At 35.8% G+C, this 19862-nt stretch overlaps 1 protein-coding gene across 50 annotated transcripts; it reads right to left on the bottom strand.

Annotated features, from left to right (window-relative positions):
• Positions 1–18186, bottom strand: LOC114309791 (electron transfer flavoprotein subunit alpha, mitochondrial). 50 transcript variants are annotated; one of them, XM_082866386.1, is made up of 13 exons: positions 17895–18181; positions 8231–8320; positions 6815–8142; positions 5298–5385; positions 4806–5208; positions 3593–4703; positions 3365–3426; positions 2853–3004; positions 2058–2237; positions 1794–1921; positions 1620–1653; positions 866–966; positions 1–568 (listed from the first exon to the last, which is right to left on the bottom strand). In XM_082866386.1, exons 5-6 carry the CDS (start codon positions 5010–5012, stop codon positions 4104–4106), a joined length of 807 nt encoding a protein of 268 aa, XP_082722512.1. In that variant the 5' UTR covers positions 5013–5208; positions 5298–5385; positions 6815–8142; positions 8231–8320; positions 17895–18181; the 3' UTR covers positions 1–568; positions 866–966; positions 1620–1653; positions 1794–1921; positions 2058–2237; positions 2853–3004; positions 3365–3426; positions 3593–4103. The 50 variants fall into 49 exon arrangements, 49 of the variants coding, with proteins under 49 accessions (XP_082722501.1, XP_082722512.1, XP_082722545.1 ...); XM_082866375.1 differs by having other exon boundaries at positions 2853–2911; XM_082866377.1 differs by lacking the exon at positions 866–966 and adding an exon at positions 6192–6278 and having other exon boundaries at positions 2853–2911.
• Positions 18187–19862: the final 1676 nt, after the last annotated feature.

Raw genomic sequence — 19862 nt, forward strand, 5'->3', positions numbered from 1 at the left:
TACTAAAGATAAAAGATTAACATTATTTTACAATAGTAAAACAATTCGTCCATCTAAATCTCCAAACTATTATTTAAGCATAATTGCTAATACCAAAAGGTCATGACTTGCACAACCACTATCTCAGCTGTGGAATTGAACATCATCCAAAAGTTACTGGACTGCTTAGATTTGAAAAAAAGAAATTTAAAAAACAGCAAATCTTGGAAAACAATGATGTTTTGTTCTCACTACTGATGTATACAAGTATATGTCTCATGCTAATAGTGGACTAACAAACACTAGATCTGAGCAGAGCAATAACCAACAAGATCTACATCCTATTCCAAATCCAGAGTTATTGATCATGTGTACCACATAACAAGAATCTAACATGTAAGACATCAATGCCTTCCATTGATATTCCACCAGTTCTCTAAAATGAGTAAATTTCATTCCACTCCACAAGTTCTCATTACAAAATTGGAGGTTGACTGCTCTGAAATCTCATCAATGCTTATTCATAGATGGGCTTGAAATAACTCACAGGGATTTGTGAGGGAGATGACAAAGCTGTAACACACTTGAACTGTTCAAAAAAAGAAAATTCAAATTAGATTATTGCTTGTACAAATGAGATAATGTCACGGCCTAAATTCCATAAGTTTCTGCAACTTTTGTTTTTGTTTTTGTTGATAAATAGCATTAGTGCTAGAAGTTAATAGCATTAGTAAATTCAATGTTTTTTGTACTCTATTTTTATTTCCAAAAACCCAAAAAGCAAAAATGAAAATACAACCAAACATGCCCTAAAATTGTGAGTTCATCAAGCTACAACAGTACAAGATGAAGATGGTGCACTATTATCCAATACAAAATGAGATACCTTATGCTGCATGTACTACTCAATTGCAAATCATGAATGGCAAGGACACATTCTTTCAATTCTGATGGTCTATAACCTAAGTAGTTTTTCAATGTTAAGTTCTGCAAAATGTATAAATAATACATGGATAAGTTTATAAATAAAAACAAAATGAAAAAAAAATCCAATAAAACTTACTAGAGATTGATTTTACCCTACGTAAATTTACTTCTGCATTTATTTTACAGAGCCAAAGCAGAATTATTGAGATGATCTTTAGTTAGTCACCAAGGGATTCCTCACTTTTTGCGGTATTTTCACAGATTAAGTTTAGCTAAAAATTTCTAAAAGAGTTCTCTAGTTGCCATTTAAGATTCAGTACCCTATTTACTAACCTACCAGCTTAAATCTTCAGCACAAGAAGAAAATTTTGCGTACAAGGTTGTCTAGTTACATATTGAGGCTACAATGGAAACAGCCTATTGCACCAATAAATAAATGGAACTAGTTCTTACCCAAGGACGTATCTTAGGTTCGACTGTGAATCTAGAAAGAACGATAGCTAAAGTAGCAACCAATGATGGCAAGAACTACAGACATCCATAATCTAACAAACTTAACTCTACAAGGTAACAACCCAAAAATCCCATTTGCAAATCGATAAACTGGAATGGACAAAAAATACTGAATCAGAGACAATCAAAGTGAGAAAGAAAAACAAAAGATAGAAACATAAAATAATAATAATATCAACTACGTCAAGAAGATGGCCTACATTGCAATTCTCTTGAGAAGTCCTGGTGAAAATTCTGCAAATCCACCAAGAAAATTGTTATTGGTTCCACAATAATTCAAATGTAATCACAAAGGCAAACGCAGCAACAACATCACTATAAAAATAAGTAGTAATGAAAGAAATAGTAGGATTGCAAAATGACAGTGTTCCTACCTCATAAAATTAATTATTGTGGGAGTACCCATCTTATACAGTGTTCCTTTGTATAAGTATTATCGGTTATATAGCAAAAATCTTCAACATAGAGAGGATTGGTCTCTTCATATTTGCTACATTATCAACTATAAAAGAGTACCATTAAGAGAATCAACCCACGTAATGACCAAGAAAAATAAGACTATATGCGATGGGTTCATGAGCATACGAGGCAACAAGCATGCAAGAAACACCAAGAAGCTGAAGCTTGTTCGTACTTACAGCATGATGAGATAGGAATCTGTCAATGTAGGATACAATGAGACAAAGGGTGTCCGAGACAAGTTTGTATTCCTCTGCAACCTCAACCAACCAATCCAATAGAATATCTCACATAGTTTGATTAATATCATTTTGAACCTTTTCCATGTAATTGGGCAAGGGTCTCCTCTTTTCCTCTACCTGAATTATAGACCATAATTGGATTAATACAAATCCCATTGTCCCAAATTAACAATACTCTAACCAAGTAAGAAACAAAGCTTAGCACCAATTTCATAATCCTGAAATCAAACCATCCAAAGAATTGAAACAAAATTGAATGACACATCACCTAACACTTGAATGACAGAATTGTTTCCTATAACACATTTTGGACCCTTACAAAAATATGTAAATAGAGGCTATCAAAACCAAAAACCCAAATATTCCATCGAAAGAGATTGTAGGATATGGACAAAAATTAAACATTTGAAGTACATATTGGTTTAAACCAGGAAGTCCAAAGAAAATGACGACTCTGGTAAGGAAGAGAAGCTCTTGGAGAAGTTAAGAATTTTGTGAGTTAATCTGCCCAAACTTCTACAAGAAAACTTCAAGAAGGGAAACAAACCACAAACAAAATTATGTGTCACTAAAAATTAATAATACAACTACTTGAGCAACTAAGTTCAAATTATATAGCCAAAAACAATATATAAACCATTGACCAAAATGAAATGAAGCCAAGAGTAAGATTGTACACTAAATCCATAGTCCCCATTAGAACAATAAACTAATGAAATGGATATGAACTACCTGAGAAATGGAAGGGTGACATGAGGCAGCATGTTCAATAGCTTCTTCAAAAGAAGGACCTGATCCGGCAAGTATAATAGAAGCAGAATTGTCATTAGTTAGAGATTTTACAACCTCTACTGCACTCACAGATGGGGCATTCATAGAACCACCTTCATGTTCAACTAAAACCAATGTCAGAAATAAGTAAGTAACAAATAAAGTATATTACAAATCCAGATATATCACATGCACATCTGTTTCACATTGCTCTGTTACAGCACGCCTATTGCATTATGGAAAAAAATATGTACTATTTCCAACATTCCAAAAAGAAATGATACAAAAGATGCCAAAGCTTTTATGTGGTTAAATGATGACCTGTTGTGTAAATACGTGGATCAACGAAGAACACTACTTCCGAAACCAATTTTTTCTAATAAGACACATTTGTTACAGCCTAAAGCCAAGATAAAATTACAAACAAACATCAAGTACAAGATGATATATCATATCAGGGAATAATAACTTACTTGCCAGCATAGATGGTGTCCCCAATAAGCCCATTAGCCTCTTTAATTTCCTCAATACAAACCTACATTCAAACCAAATTAAGAAATCAACATTAAAACAGAACCCAAAATCAAAAATTAAAACATGAAACTGCCATATTCAACTTAACATTTTCTTCCTACTTATAATACTAATTATACGTTAAATACTAAAAGCTATAACTGTAACAAAAATAATATATGCTATACATCACTACTGTCTGTGCCGAGCAGCAGGAGGTGTATGGGTGCCACATCCAGGATGTCTAATTTTGTAAGTTCTCTTGCGACGTAGGGGTTATGCAACATGTGTGACACCCTCCTTAGTAGTTTGATGTTTGCCTCGCTTCCTCCTATGAGGAATAGGGTCCATAAGCATAATAGGTAGTACTCATTCATCAACATGTGATCTCCCTTCCCCACAACGTGTAACTCTCTCGGTAGACAATGGAATCCCATCTCCGCTCTAAGTACCTCCCTCTTCAGACTGTGTAATGGCAGATATTGGGACCTCCTCGTGCGAGGCATGTGTAGTCCGAAGATGTTGCTCATCGGCATGTGATCCCCTCTTTTCACTATGTGTGACTGTCTCGGTAAAGGCTGGAACCCTCTCCTTACGACATGGGGGTTCTGTAACCTGTGTGACACCCTCCTCAATAGATTGATGTCTGCCTCGCTTCCTCCTATGAGGAACAGGGTCCACAGGCACAATAGGTAGTACTCATTCATCAACATGTGATCTCTCTTCCCCACAATGTGTAACTTTCTTGGTAGACAATGGAATCCCATCTCCGCTCTGAGTACCTCCCTCTTCAAACTGTGTAATGGCAGATATTGGGACCTCCTCATGCAATGTATGTGTGGTCTGAAGATGTTGTTCATCAACATGTAATCCCCTCTCTTCACTATGTGTGACTATATCAGTAAATGCTGGAACCCTCTCAGGTGTTTGTGTCAGTCCGTCTCCAGAATGTAGAACCCTTGTTGCTGTATGAGAAACACCCTCCTCTGAATGTATGACCCCTTCTTCATGTTGTTCTATCATTGCATTCCCAAAATCTTCCATGCGGATAGGGGTTTGACTGCAATTATTTAACATGGATCTGAGGTCCGGTATTGAGGTAAAGTCCCTCTTAACATGTGTCTCACTATCTACCCCATCAGATGGTTCTGCCTCTGCATGTGCATGAACGTTAGGCTGTGGTGAAGGTACCCTTGCGAAGCGATCTTGCTCATGAAGAGCTGCAAGTGCCGACCTAGTTAGTGTGCCAATATGTGATCCCTCTAGAGATGTGTTACATATTTGTACCAAATGACCACTCTAACAAACATAACAAAAAAATGTTAAAATTGAAAATCCATATTGAATATGAGTAATAATGTTGACAAATAAAAAAATAGATATATATATATATATACGTACCACGAAATCAAATGTACATGCAGCACGACTAATGTATCGACGAGTGATACGTTGATACCATACCATGTAAGGATCATCATCATGCATATTACCATCCCATGGTTCACCTATAGCAATGCGGGTTCGGTGTTGATCCCATAATTGAATCCACTCTTTGTGATGTTTCACCCAATCTTTAGTTTTGGTCCCCACGTAAATCGAGGTCATAAAGAGCAATGAAAGTGTCACAATTGTGGGATATAGTCAGGCAAAATCCAAATTGTCGTTGTACACTATCAGGATGGTGCATCTCCACAATGAAAAAACAGATCAATGGAACTACTGATTGCCATATATCTGCACCATCCGAAAAATATGGTGGAAGCCCCTCAATCAACTCAGTACTGTAAGGTCGCTACACCATCTATAACATAAGTAATAAGTATAAGTCAAAAAATTGAGCATTATAAGTAACTCATGTTTACTACAGTAAAACATAAACAGAACGCTTACCTGTGCAAAGGTTTGTCTGTCCAAGGAATAACGATATTGACGAAGGACATGAGTGGAAATCTCTCGAACATTAAATGCATCCCGCCAACTGAAGATTTTAAACAAATGAGTATATTATTAATCAATAATATAATGGAAAATTTACTCATAAATTCTATGTGAGAGAAAGTTGTACCATTTAGTCCTAAGAGTTTTTTTATACTCCAATTAGTCCTACTTTTTTTAGGAAAGTTTATTAGTTGATGTTTAGGTTACATTAATACCCCTGTTATGATATTATTTTCCTATTGTGGCTAATTCGTTTGTTGTGTTGCTATGGTAACGTGTGCAAGGGTTTTACGTTTGTAACATTCGATGCACCTAAAGGTCAACGTCTGTAAGGGTTTGTGGGGATTGGCATTTGGTTGGGTGTGTAACGACTGACGTGAATGTTTCGGCGGTCTTTTGGCACTAGTTATTGAATTTGTTTTGGGGAGGACTGCTGGATTATAACAAGTGATTCTACATTTTCTTTGGTGTGTTGGTGGCTTGGTTTGTGTTTGTGTGTGCTGTTGCTTGTCTATTTTTAATGGGGGCTGTTCATGGAATGCGGTATGTGGAGTTTTCATTTATGTATGTTGATTGGCACGTCTGACTTTGTCTTGTAATATTTTCATTTTTCTTTTATACAAAAGTGTGGTGTAATGGGTTTATTTTTTTGTATATTGATGAGGGGCGTCTGGTGTAGGTTTGGACCATTTCCATTATCTTTATACATTTTCTTGGGGTAATGGGTTTCGCAAATATGTTGTGTGACAGGTATAGATGATGGTACAAAATGCACACACATGCACGCTGCAACACCAGTAAAAACACACGCTACAACACCTGCCCTTGAGCGTTAAACAAACTTACTAACAGCACATTTACTCTCAACGTGGACTGGAGAGATGGGGGTAATGTGTCCTTACTTTTTCCCAAAACAAGGAATTACCATTCAACCTAACAAACAAAAACACACAATGCAGCCAATCACCATCCTTGCCAATGTCACACACTTATCGCCTACAATGTTAACATACACCCCCGCCACCAAAACACACATACTCCAAGGACAAATGTGTTCGAACCCAAGCCAACACATTTAACAACTAAATCACACACATACATAACAATGAACATAACATTACTGATGTACCCAAATACCTAATTTCAATACACATACATATGTAACAATGAACATAACATTACCCCCTACAACCACCATTCCAAAATTCACAAAAAAGCACACACACCACGGCACGCATTAAACTTCGCAACACCAACATCAGATAGATCATACATTCCCACACCCATAAAATGCCAACTACTATTTGATTTTCAACATTCAATTCATTTGGGTGTACACACTTTGTCCACATCAAACGACATTACAAATCAAACTACACAAACATCAAACCATTCCGCAAAACAGAGTAACAAATACAACAGTGAAACATTTCAATTTGCAAACACAAACAACATCACAAAATAGATACCTGATTGATTCTTCACCATGTTACGTTGTTCCAACTTCACACACCTTCACGAAATGTTTTCGCACCAAAATAGGATATTGCAAATGCCGTTCACCAAGCACCGTTCGATTAACCCTTCACTTCACAAATCCTACACACAACTACCGAATCGAAGGCACCAAATGATGTTTTAGGGTTTTCCACATCTACGACTAGGGTTTACTTCCTTCATTTTCGGGGACGTAAACGTCACACTACAATTTCCATTACCAAAAACCCAATGTTCAAACCACTAACGTTGATTACCAAAATCTTTCCATTTCCACAGCTTCAACACCGACCAGAAAGGGAATGAATGCTACCCAATTTTGTAATTTCGTTAATTGTAAAATAACATTACTGTCCATCACTTTGTAACACAGCCCTACAATCCGTTTGTCCTTATTGGTAATTTTGGGTATAATAGGACCTCCTCATCTATAAGAAATCTTTCAGGACCAATTAGTGCATAAGTTCACAATCTAGGATTTATTGGTGCATTACCCTACTATAATAATGTCTAAATAATCATAGTAAATTAAAATATAATAACATATAAATGATTAATACCGTGTGATGAGCGGACCGTCCGCTATTGGTTGTCTAAGAAGACGACACGGAGCAATGTGGGGAAATCTATACTATGCCTAGATTTGAACAAGGATGAGGAAACCAGAAATGTCATGCATATGTTCGCAAGATGCATGACATAACTCTCAATACAACCAAGCTAGTGTTGCACTCTCCTAACTATATTCCCAAGCAGCATCAAAGTTCTCTAGTAAAGGTAAAAACATCAATTGCACCATATTACCAGATTTGCCTACAAAAATGCTGCCACCCAAAAGCTGGAGAATGAATGCTCTAGCATAGCGCTGAACTGTGACATCATCAGCATCAATGGGTAAGTTACCGTAAGTCTGGGAAAGCCACATCATGTTTAACCTCGACCCTTTGAGCTGGTTGGTAGATGGAACTGTCCCTAGAAGACGATTGCATACAGCAAGCCAATCATAACCAGTATTCCCTATAACAGTGTTACCATCAACCCGTAGTCCAAATAAGATACTGACATCTTGCAATGTGATGGTTGCCTCCCCAGATGTTAAGTGAAATATGTGTGTCTCCGATCACCACCTCTCTACTAGTGCAGTAATAAGATGCCAATCTAACTGTATGAACGGCACATGGATGAGTCCAGAAAATCCTACTCGCTACAAGTATAGGACTATGCGTGCATCAGGGCGTCCCATACGTGCTATCGTAGCCTCACAACATTGACACGTAAGTATAACGGAGTCAACATCATCCTGTATAAAAATAACATAACAATTAATACAATTTCACTTGACATATAATGTAACAATTTAAAGCAAAGGAAGTGTCACATATACATACCGAGGCAGTTCATGCTAAAGAGGATCGGTGAGACTATTGTAGCGTTAACACAGTAGGATCAGCTAGACCCTAGTCCATCACTACAATAACCTGCAAATAATATATCAAACATGTAAACATCAACATTGTGTTCAAATTTATCATACAATAAATGTGAACAATATAAATCAATAAACTTGTAATTAATTAAAATAAATAGTATCTTTTTATTAATGGGTCACAACAAGATTGTAGTCAAATAGGTTAATAAAAACTATGATAACTAATTTAAATAGAAGATTGCTATCTCTATAATCTACTTTTTGTGCACTCACATATAATACAAGGACAGTTTCATTGTAGTACAGCTTAAAGAAAAAAGTTAAAGCAAGTTATCTCAATTGGGATGCAAGTGGATACAACGGCTGATGATTATACTGATCATGAGTTGTTTAGTCCATGTTCTATTAAGGCCAATTTTTATCATGTTTTGTTATTTAATTGTATTGTTGGTTTCAAACCGTAAATTCAGATTTTTATTTATTTATTTATTATTTTGTATCCTATTATCTATTCTATTCTATTATACAAAGTTCAATTCAATGAAATTTGTTTTCATGAATTCTTTTCCACTATGACATAGAATTATGTATTTAATGGATGGCGATATTTTTATTACCTTGGTAGCAAGATTAGAAACATCAGACACAACATTATATCAGAAGGGTAAACTATTGTAACTAATTACAAAGCATGTTTGATGCTAATATAGAAAGAACCTTCCTAGCAATACTTGGCATCATGAAATATCTATGAGTCAGTGTGATAACCCTATTTTGTGTTATGTTAATTACCCTTGATTATGATTGTGATTAAGTGCTTATGTGATTTTTGGTGATAATTATGTGATTAATTATGTTTTTGAAACTATATATGTTTACCGTAGGAAAATCTGTCCTATTTATTGCTATAATTTGAAAATTGAAGACCGTAGAGGCTACAGAAATTGAAATTGACTGTACCATTGTGATTAGTGTAATTTTTAGAGCCTACAGTGAAATTTAATTAAAATTTGATTCAGACCAAGTTAATTAGATTAAATTGATTAATTTAAGCTCAGTTAATTAGCCCTAATCAAAATTGATGAGGGAAGCATATATAAGTGATGTAAATACACTTAAGTTTATTCCTTTGAGCTCATTTCTTACAACTTGGCTGAGATTAAACTCTAGAGAGAGAGAGAGGGACGGTTCTAGAGAGAGAGTGAAGGCAAAAATTGGAGAATTAAACAAGAAACTTGAAATTTGAGAAGGTTAACTCAAGAACTAGCTAGAACTTGGAAGATTGGAGCTCCTAGGTGAGTAATTGAACTCAAACTCATGAGTTTAAGTTCATAATTAAGTGAATTCAAGCAAGATGTGTAATTAAGAACAAGAATTGAGTTGATTATAATGAATTTGAAATTAATATGTACATGTATGTAAGAATTAGCCATAATTTTGCATATTTGAATGTGAAGCATGTTGATCATGTTGTATTGAGGGTTGTTTGGCACATGCATGTAAGAATTTTCATGTATTGAAGCTTAATTTCAAGCCTAGGAGCTTGTCTATGCAAGATACAAAACATGAATTGTGTATATATAAAGTTTATAGTTTGAAACTTGTTAAACCCATGGAATTTTGAACTATGGTTGCAAGTTATCTTCAAATATATGTTTTTGGGAGTGTACTTGCATATTTGAGTGTTTTATACATGAATTGGACCTTTAGAATTGTGATTTGAACTTCAAACAGAATTCTGGAAATTCTAGAATTAGACATGTTTACTCAAGCGAAGAAAGCCTCGCTCGAGCTTAAAAATCAAGCTCTTAAGAGTTTTGCAGAGATTTGCATAGTAGCTCAAGCGACAAATCTTGCACTCAAGCGAACCGTGTTTTGCAAGGCTCCTTGCTCGAGCGTCAGAAGTCTCGCTCGAGCGTAAAATGCACACAACCAGTACTTTTACAAAGTTTTACAGGCCGCTCGAGTGAAGGGTCCTATTTCATAAATTTTGAAAAGTTGTTTTACGTTTCATTTTCTGTTCTCTTTCATTTCTAAGCACTCTTAGGCATGAATTGAACATTGTAAATGAACAAAAGAGATAAGAAAAAGGCCTAAGAGAAATAATAAGTTAAGAACTGATTGAATTGTTTGTGACCCAATGTGTTATGAAATGTGTAGGGTCAAGCACGAGGGCAAATCTATCGACGGAACATTGTGAGTAATATCTTAGTAAAGATATTTTCAAGTATGTTACTTTCCAATTGCTACTTCTGTATAAGTTCCGTGGATTTGTTGGTTTGAATTATGAATGAGTATTCTATATGCAAAATTTTTGTAAAAGGTCTGTGAAGAACATGAATTGGGCCCGAGGCCATCTGATATATTTTATTTGGGCCCGAGGCCATTTGTCATACTTGGGCCTAAGGTCGTTTGATATATTTGATAAGGACATTAATAGGCCTAAGGTCGTCTGAATACAAATGCATTGGGCCTAAGGTTGTCTGACTATGAACATGATTATGATCACGAATGTGAAATGCGCATAACCATGAATATTTAAAAAAAATGCCCGAGGCCGTTTGACATAAATGAATTGGGCCCGAGGCTGTTTGATATGAATGAATTGGGCCAGAGGCCGTTTGATATGTTTAAGCATGAGGCCGTTTGACACATTTGACAAGAATATGAATGGGCCTAAGGCCGTTTGATGTGTTTGACAAGGATACTACCTATTAGAGAATTTCATTCATATAACCTCTTTACTTTGGTTTTATTCACTGGGCTTTGGCTCACTCTTATTTATATGTATGTAGGTGAGCAAAGAGATGTCCAAACCCAGCCTCAGTGAACCTCAATGAAGGATGTGAGAGAAATCTAAGTTTTTGTGAAGTCAACCCGAACGTCTCATGCACGAGACTTTGTTTTTGTTCTTTTGTTTACCCCTTTTGCTACCTTGGTGAATATGTTAGATCACCTATGTATATAAACTTTTGTTTGGCTGGCTACATACTGAGAGTTACTGGATGTACAAGATGTTAAATCTATTATATGTGTGAGTTATTATGGAATGCTTTTGAAATGATTTTGCTATGCCGTATAAGCACAGCTCATTGGATAAAATTTTTAAGTCTGCTTCCGTTTTGGCCCCTTTATTTCTATTGAGACATGTTTAATCAGGTTTGAGGCCGTAAGTAATCTCATGATTACTAGCCGGTTATGACCTTAATCCATAGGGGTGGGTTTAAGTCTTAACAGTCAGGCAATTATAAAAAAAAACATGTATGGAATAGTACAATGGGGTGTGTGTGTGTGTGTGCAAGGCATCACCAAATATCACCAAAATGCCTTTATAGTTGGAGTTTTTTTAAGAGTTAATGCAATTTTGTACTGAAATCGCAGCTTCAAGATGCAATTTCAATTTTAAATCACATTATTAATATGCGATTCCAAAAGTGAAATAATTTGCAAAGATAGTCAATTCCATTATAGAAAGCCGAAAATTCCATTTTATGTGAACTACAAAAACTAAATGTTACACAATCTCAAAATTCCAAATCAGCAATTTTTTTTTTTATGTAAATATTCCAAAAAGTTAAACTATTCATGTAAATAACCAACTTGTCAAACTATTTCTCAAACTAACTCACTTTTTAAAATTGCAGGTTCAAAAATACGATTTTGTGGTGAAATCGTATCTTCAACTTGCAATTTTAGATTGACATGACCAATATCTATATATCAGTAAGTCAAGTGATATGAAACGGCATCTTCAAAATGCAATTTCACCATGAAATTGCATTTTGAATATGCCATTTCAGGCTGGAAAAAAAATATATTATCATTACTAATATTATTAGCTGATTTGACCCAGATTGTTGCATAATAAACCCATTCACAAAATGTCAAACTCAAATCCTCCACTTCCATTTCACCCTAGGCCCATTTGGATCCTATAATCGCTGCTCACCTAGGGTTTTATTGATATATCATCCTTACAGATTTGGTCCGTATCCAAGAGGGCTAAACTATTTGTCTGTGTTTATCTTTTTCGTACTTAAATTCCATTTCTCTGCTGCAACTTATTCCAAGCAGTAAGTTATTCTATAAGCAGAATCTAAGATAAACACACACACACAAATATATATATATATAAAAAACAACACTTTGTTCAACCAAAATCGCGAAATAAAAAAATATAACACTAAATTCCACCAAAATCATAAAAATAATGCTTTCAAAACACTTTGATAGATCCAATGCTCATGTTCAACGGTGTAACCTTTGCAAGACCATCTTATTTGATTCCAATAACCTTTGCAAGACCATCTTATTTGATTTCAAATCATACTTCTTTTTTGAAAATATCTTCCTCATATGTTTCTTCTAATTAACCTTTTTATGATTAAACCTTTTTTAAACACTTAAAGACTTCAGTCAAACTTATCAAAATGAAAATGCAAAAACCAACACAATTGAACTACAACCTGTAGACACCCCATTTTTGACCGTCCTCAAGACTTGGACGTCACCGTTTGAACACTCAGTGATCATCCATGTTTGTGTTCGTTTGGAGTTCCCGGAGGTCTCGGCTACGCACCTTGTCTCAGGATCTCCAAACTCGACCGTTTAGTGTCTGATTTTGCACCAAACACTTGTGTTTTGCCTTGGAAGGGCAGGGTAGGGCTTGTGGACCATCCCCACCCATCACCGGCAGTGGCTAGAGGCCACCGGCTGGTTTTTGCTGCCACCGGCAATGTATATTGCCGGCCGGCACTATTTGTTGCCGGTCAGCACTATTTAGTGCCGGCCGGCACTCTTTTTGGCCAAGATGGCATTTTTGGCCGGCCGACTACTGTGCATCTGCTTTTGCAGATATTTTAAGACAGCTGTCTTGCTTTTGGCTCCCCTCCATACACGTGTATGGAGGGATCTCTCTCTTGGAAGCTTGTCTTGTAAGCTTTACAAGACAAAAGCTTCTATATAGAGAGGGGTGGGTCTCTTGGCTTGAGAGGTTAGACACTTAAGATATTTAGAGAGCTTAGACAGCCATTGTTAGGGTTTGAGTTCTAGGGTTAGGGTCAGATACACATCCTATCTCTCTTTCCCTCTCTTTTGTGCTCTTGTGTGTGTTTTAGTCCATACTATTGCACACAAGCACCTAGTGTTTCACCTTCCTCTTGGAACTGAGGTTCTAAAGGACTAATTTTGAGGTTTTGGTGTTGGATTCAAGCTAAGGAAGACCATTGGAGCATCATTGTTGAAGAAGGCTTCAAGGGTAAGAATCTCACCCCTTTTTACCCCATTTTTGCATTGTATTTCTACCTATCTTAAATTCGTTTTTGAGCTTAGTGTATAATACAAAAAAGTTCTGTTTTTAGACCCTCTTGGTTGTTTGTTAAGAGTGTTTTGTGGTTTGGGTAAGTTTGAATACCCTTAGGCCTTGAAAGGCCTCATTTTGTGCCCTTTTGTGTGAACTCCGGGATTTTGGTGTTGGGGTCCCTTCACCACTGAAATCTTGAGGGATTTCAGTGGTGAAGGTGATGCCTTGAAGTCCCAAGAAAGAGAGGGCCACCCCCTCTCCTTGTTGTCCTTGAAAAGGGCATGTTTTGGTCTCTAAAGGGAGCCTATGCTTGAGTGTGTGTTGAGCATGTTTAGGCTGTTTTTCATGCTTATATATCCATAATATAACATGATTTTAAATTGGTTTTGGTACTCCATGCATGCTTAGCATAGTTGCCATGTAATGCCTTGTTATGCCTTAACATGCCTTAGGTTGTGTGCCTTTGTTTCTAGTATGTTTTAGGCTTACATTTGTGAAGATTTTGTGCTTATCTTGACATGTTCTAGGTCTATCCATAAGTGTTTGGGTTGATTTTGGCATGCTTGGTATAGCTCCTTTGTATTTGGGCTTGTTGGCCTTGAGCATATGAATGTATAGCATGACATCTTTGCATTGATTTGGTGATTTGGGATCATCCATCATGTCATTTCAGTCCTATTTGCATGCCTATATGTTTACCTTGGATGCATCTTTAATGCCTCATAAGCTTATGTAGCAATGCTCCATGTTTTGGTGTTTATGCATGCCTTTGTTTTTGAGTCATTTGGATGCCATCTAAGTGGTCCTTAGGCCTTATATTAATGTCCCAAAACTCTGTTTTTGGCCAATGAGTCCATGCCATGTTTGGTTTTGCTAAGTGTAGTTCAATACTCCATTGTTTTGTTTTGAGCACTTAGGCCATTTGTTGCATGCTTGGCTTGATTTGTTGCTTGGTTTGGCACCATGTTTTAGCATGATTTTAGAGCTCATATTGCATGCTAATTGTCCATGAAATCTCTTGTCGAGTGTGCTTGAATGTTGCTTGCTTAATGCTTAAGGTTTGGACCATAACATGTGTATGTGTGCATGTGTGTCTAGCCTCCATTTTTGGGCATTTTGGCTACTGTTTTTAGGCCTATTTAGAGTTGCCTAATTCATGTTTAAGTCCATCTCTCCATCTATTTGCATTTCCATATGTATGCTTGTATGCTTGCATAAGTTTGTTGCCATGCCATGTTGCATCCTTAGCTTGTATGCCTAGGTTGCATTGCATCTTGCATGCATGCCTTGTTCCTTGACTTAGTGATAGGAATTGGGCCTTGTTTGATTTGATTTGGTTTGCATGCATTTGAAATCAAAGTTGCATACTTGGTTCCTTGGGCCATCATGCATGGAAATGCATGATTGGTGGTCCGAGAATCGAGGCACATGCCCCTTTGAGTCATTATCATGATAAGGGACATGGTTGGTGCATATATGCCTTGAATTGTGCTGCCATGCTTTGCCTTGCCCTCTGTTGCTGTCATTTGCAGATTCTGCAGGAATACTCTGCCGACCGGCAGTGTAAGGTGCCGACCGGCAATAATTTCCCCGCCGATAGCTTTGTTTTGTGCCGGTGGCCACCACCACACTGCCGGTGGAAATTCCATTCAGCCGGTGGTGATCCCCATTGCCCAAGGAAGCAGTCCTGAGGTTTTGGCAACCTCCAGAGGAGTGAAGAAAGGAAAACAGAGGCAGCCTATGCATGGCGGTGCGTTTCCCGAGGCGATTTTCCTGCTTTCTTAATTTTAGTTAATTTGCTTAGTTGATTAGGTAGTTTGTAATATTTAATTAGCTTGCGTAGTTAATTATTTGTAATATTTATTTGGTCCCTCCGAGTGAGGGCAAATCTGTAATAAGTGTGTGTGGGTAGTGTGTATGTCTTCCAACCCCACTTCTTTCTTCCCTTTTATTTACCTGCTTATGATGGTAGATTAGGGCACGTTTAATTTAGCATACCTTATGCTATGCATGTGTGCATCCATTTGTATTGCATGCATTAGGCTCGGTACATTACGCTAACTGCATTTGTACTTCAATTCAAGAAAATTGAATATGTGAGAGTTGATCGCATTTCATATGCCATGCTTAGATTAGCCGAGCCTATCTAATTGCATCCTGTATGTGTTGCATTAGGCAATTTAACATGAATTAGGACACGCATGTTTTGCTAACTAGTTTACTGTTTTGGCACGGAGTACGATGTAAGTATTTATGCTTTAGCATCTCGCATGTGTGTGAATGTTAACATGACAGTATGCTTGCCATGCGGCTAAATGCTTATGTGTTAAACTGTTTGAATGCCTGTGGGTGAAGGTTGGATTGTTTGAGTTGGAAAAACTCATTGAAATCCGTGTTTTAGCCTACTTGCGAGTAGCAAATTTCAAAGCATTTTCAAAATAAACGGATATGCAATGTTTCTTTCCAAATTAGGCAATCTAGTCTATACTTGTTTGCTGCGCGCATAACATAGTAATTCTAGGCTAATAAATGGAATAAGAACAAATAACATTTTCAAAATCGAATATCATGGTTAGTAGAGGCCGGTCTTCGGACCGGGCGAAAGGGGGTGCTCATAGCTGACCTTCCCCGATCGTACCCAAGCTCCCGAGCCGAGACAACTCCGGTGATGACGGACATGTGGCCTTCGGCACCGAGTCAGGGTTTCCTAAATTTTCCCATTTTAAAAATATTTAGATGGCGACTCTGTATCTGGCAAAGCAGTCCATGTTTGGCACTACTTTTTCAAAAATTTGTTTCTCAAAACGATTTGCCAGATTTGGACTCTTTGGTTCAGATTAAGAACCGCGACAACAAAAATCGCGAGTCCGACCTGTAGCAGCGAAGGTCCCCTCGCGGGCTTGCTACACAACCAAACTGACCTCAAGAAACAAACAAATCAAATGGTCTGTCAATTGTATACCAACAAAAATTAGCCACATATTAGTATCTGTCCGCCCACCTAAAAAAGCTATGAATATATGCTGATATTAACGAATATAGAGATAGGAATCAAAACTATGTTAGACTCCCAAAACCAGTGGATAAAAACAATTTCCCAATGACTAAGAAAGTACACCTTAATATGTATGACAAACCCACATAAGATATATAGTAATACTTTATTTTTAGTGATTTTTAAAAAAATCTTTTAGTCAATTTTTATTTTTATTTTTTAGATACACATAATCTAAATATACATCTAGGTTCAATATTATCAATTTCCAATTAAAATTATAAAAAAAAATTAACAAATGTACCCAAATAGGTCACAACACAAAGGCGAAGAGAAAACGATATATTGGAAGAAAACAACTTGAGTGGCCAGTTCTCTCTTTGTTAGACACACATACACACGCATTTTCTCTGAATTAACTCTTATTTTAATTGTCATGATCATGTATTCTTCAAAGCACATATCACCATTAGATTTTTATCATTCAAAGTCTCAATTTTTTCAATTTGTTGTTGTACCTAGCTAATTTACCGATGTTAAAATGAGAAGAAAAAAAAACAAGTCAACCCTTAATCTTACCCCTGGTAAAATTGTCAATTCAACTGATAATTTAAACTTCATTCCCTTCAAACAGAGATTGTTGACTTCTATAGCTCAGTTCCTTATTTATTTATATTTGTTTTTGCATATTTCCAATTGAATACACCAAGAATCAAGATTATTATTATTATTATTTTATATATATATTGTTTTAATTTAACTATATATATGTTCATTGGTTTAGGTTGTTGAATGTATTTGTGAAGATTCAGCACAAGGTATCTACTCTCTATGTTCTTCTAGGTATTGCTTTGTTCTTATTGTATAGAAACCCATCTTCATCTCCTGCTTCTCAAAACATGGCTGGTAAGGAAATCCCCAAATCTAATTGTTTTTGTTTCCTATTGCACTATTATGCATATATGTGTTGCATATTTTTAATTTTAATTTTTTAAAAAACCTTTTATGTTTATTTGATGTTAGATGATGTTGCCCGTGACTCATGAGTTTAGTAATAAATTTCAGTTTCTCTCTAATATATTATTTGACAAATTATTGGTAGTATTTTGGTGCTCTTCTATTCAATTTTCTGCCTCTGTTTATTTACAACGCTTTGTTTGGATTATGATAATAACAAGAAAACGAGAAATAGAGAATTTTTTATCACAACTAATTTGGATTGAACTAGTTTACAAAAGTAGTAAAAAAAAACTGTGAAAGCAAGGAAAAAACTAGTAAATAAAGCTAGACCCATATCAAAAGTACACTATAAAATAAAGCAGTTACCTGATAGCTCGAGCTTCACCGTCGGACTGAGACTGAGAACTGAGAAGTTGAAGTCGTTCGCTGCCAAACTGAGCATAAGATGGAGAAGAGAAACCTTCAATCATCCGCGAGCGAGCTATTGCACAACGTCAAAGCCGCCGGCGGACCAAATGGCAAGGAATCGAGTCAAGATCGAGAGAGGAATAGGAGGGTTCCTCCAATTTTGATTTTCAAATGGTTTCTCTGAATAGGGTTTCTCCTCTTTGGATTTTCAAAGTTCACACTCATGTATACTTCATTGAAATTTCATTTTCAACTCACGGTTTCAATGAAATTGCATTTACAACACATAATTGCAATTTGCCACGGTGGTAGTCCATGTCATCATGAAATTGCATTTTCAACATGCAACTTCAAGTTGAAATTGCATGTTGAAAATGCAATTTCAATTTAAAAGTGCATTTTCAAAATGCGATTTCAAAAACCAGGCTACTTTCTCAAATAGTTTGAAAAGTGGGTCAATTCTCTAAATAATTTTTTTTTTTAGAATATTTAAAAAACAAAAAACCTCCTTAAATCATAACCAAAATAATATCATAATTAAGATTACAATATGTCATTATTAACAACACAATAAATCATAATGAAGAACACAAAAATCATAACTAAAGGTGCATATAGTACACACCCTAGAAGAGGTTATACCATAAAAATTGCCTTTATTTATACCATTTTTTCATAAAATAAATTACATTTTCACATACTCATTTCTCAAAATCTATTTATTTTCTATACTATATGAAAACTCTTATGGTGTTGACGTTTTATATTTTTAATTTTCTTAAAATGCCTTTATAGTTGGTGTTAGATGTCTCATGTTTTGAATTTTGTTAAAATGCCTTTATAGTTGGTGTTTATGTTGATGTCTCATTTTTTAAAATTTCTTAAAAGTGTTTATGTTTATGCTTAGTATTTTAGATTTTTTTCAAAATATCCCTATAATTGGTATTTATATAAAAATTATATTAAGAGAGGGATGAGATTCAAAACCAATATCATGGGTTTCATAAATAAAGCACTTATCACTTGGGCAACACATACTATGTATGCATTTCGCTTTGTCAATGTTCTTATAATATTTTTTATAGTTGCACACTCATCACGTGTGCGGACGGCTAGTACATATATATTGTTGGAATAATCTTCTGTGTAAAATAAAAAACTTGAAGCCAAATCAAACAAATAAAAATAAATTACTTACAAAAATTATTTATCAAAATGAAAAGGTACAAAATTGATCAAGTCGAGTATCTGACACTTTATCCTTAAGATAGATTCGCCCTACTTCGATACTTACGGATAAATGGCGTCTATCTCCCAAGATACAATGATCTTTACATAGATTGTAGTAGCACTCCAAACAATCTATATGGCGACCAAAACCTGTGTTTTATACTCTCAGAAATTTTCCTAAAATAATATATAGAATATATATGCAAGAGAGCACAGAGGAAGGCCAGAAAAAAGATTTTCGGAATGTCCAAATGCTGAAAAACTTCTAGTATTTATAGGCATAGAAGTGACTGTCCGAACAAGTTCAAATTAAAATGAACAGATCTATTTTTGAATTGAACGAGTGCAATTCAAATTTGAACAGATCTGCTAGAAAATTAGTTTGAATCTGTCCGAAACTGCTGGCAGTTTTCAATATGTTTAGAACAGTTTAATCTATTGGGAATTTCGAACTGGAAGAGGCACAATCTTGGACAAAAAAAATTGAATTCAAATTTGACATAAAAATTTGAATTAATTTCGTCTAGAAAAAATAATTTTCCCACAAGAATTTTTAGAAAAAATTCAAATAAATTTTGTCCAAAACATTAATGTTAGGACCGACCCGACCCACACCCGCGCCCAGCTCGGCTCAGCCGACGGCAGCGCGCGTGTGTGGTGGTTTGAACCAAAACCCACTTTGTCCATAACTCCTCC

The sequence above is a fragment of the Camellia sinensis genome, chromosome 4 (assembly GCF_055761805.1).
Source record: "Camellia sinensis isolate YWXY chromosome 4, ASM5576180v1, whole genome shotgun sequence".
Lineage (NCBI taxonomy): Eukaryota > Viridiplantae > Streptophyta > Magnoliopsida > Ericales > Theaceae > Camellia > Camellia sinensis.

Bases quoted from the DNA above. Each gene is read 5' to 3' on its own strand.
- LOC114309791 (XM_082866392.1), bottom strand. From the start codon at position 5,012: ATGACCTCGATTTACGTGGGGACCAAAACTAAAGATTGGGTGAAACAT. The intron at 4,704-4,805 runs GTACGTATATAT...TATGTTTGTTAG, and splicing joins CATGTACATTTGATTTCGTG to AGTGGTCATTTGGTACAAAT.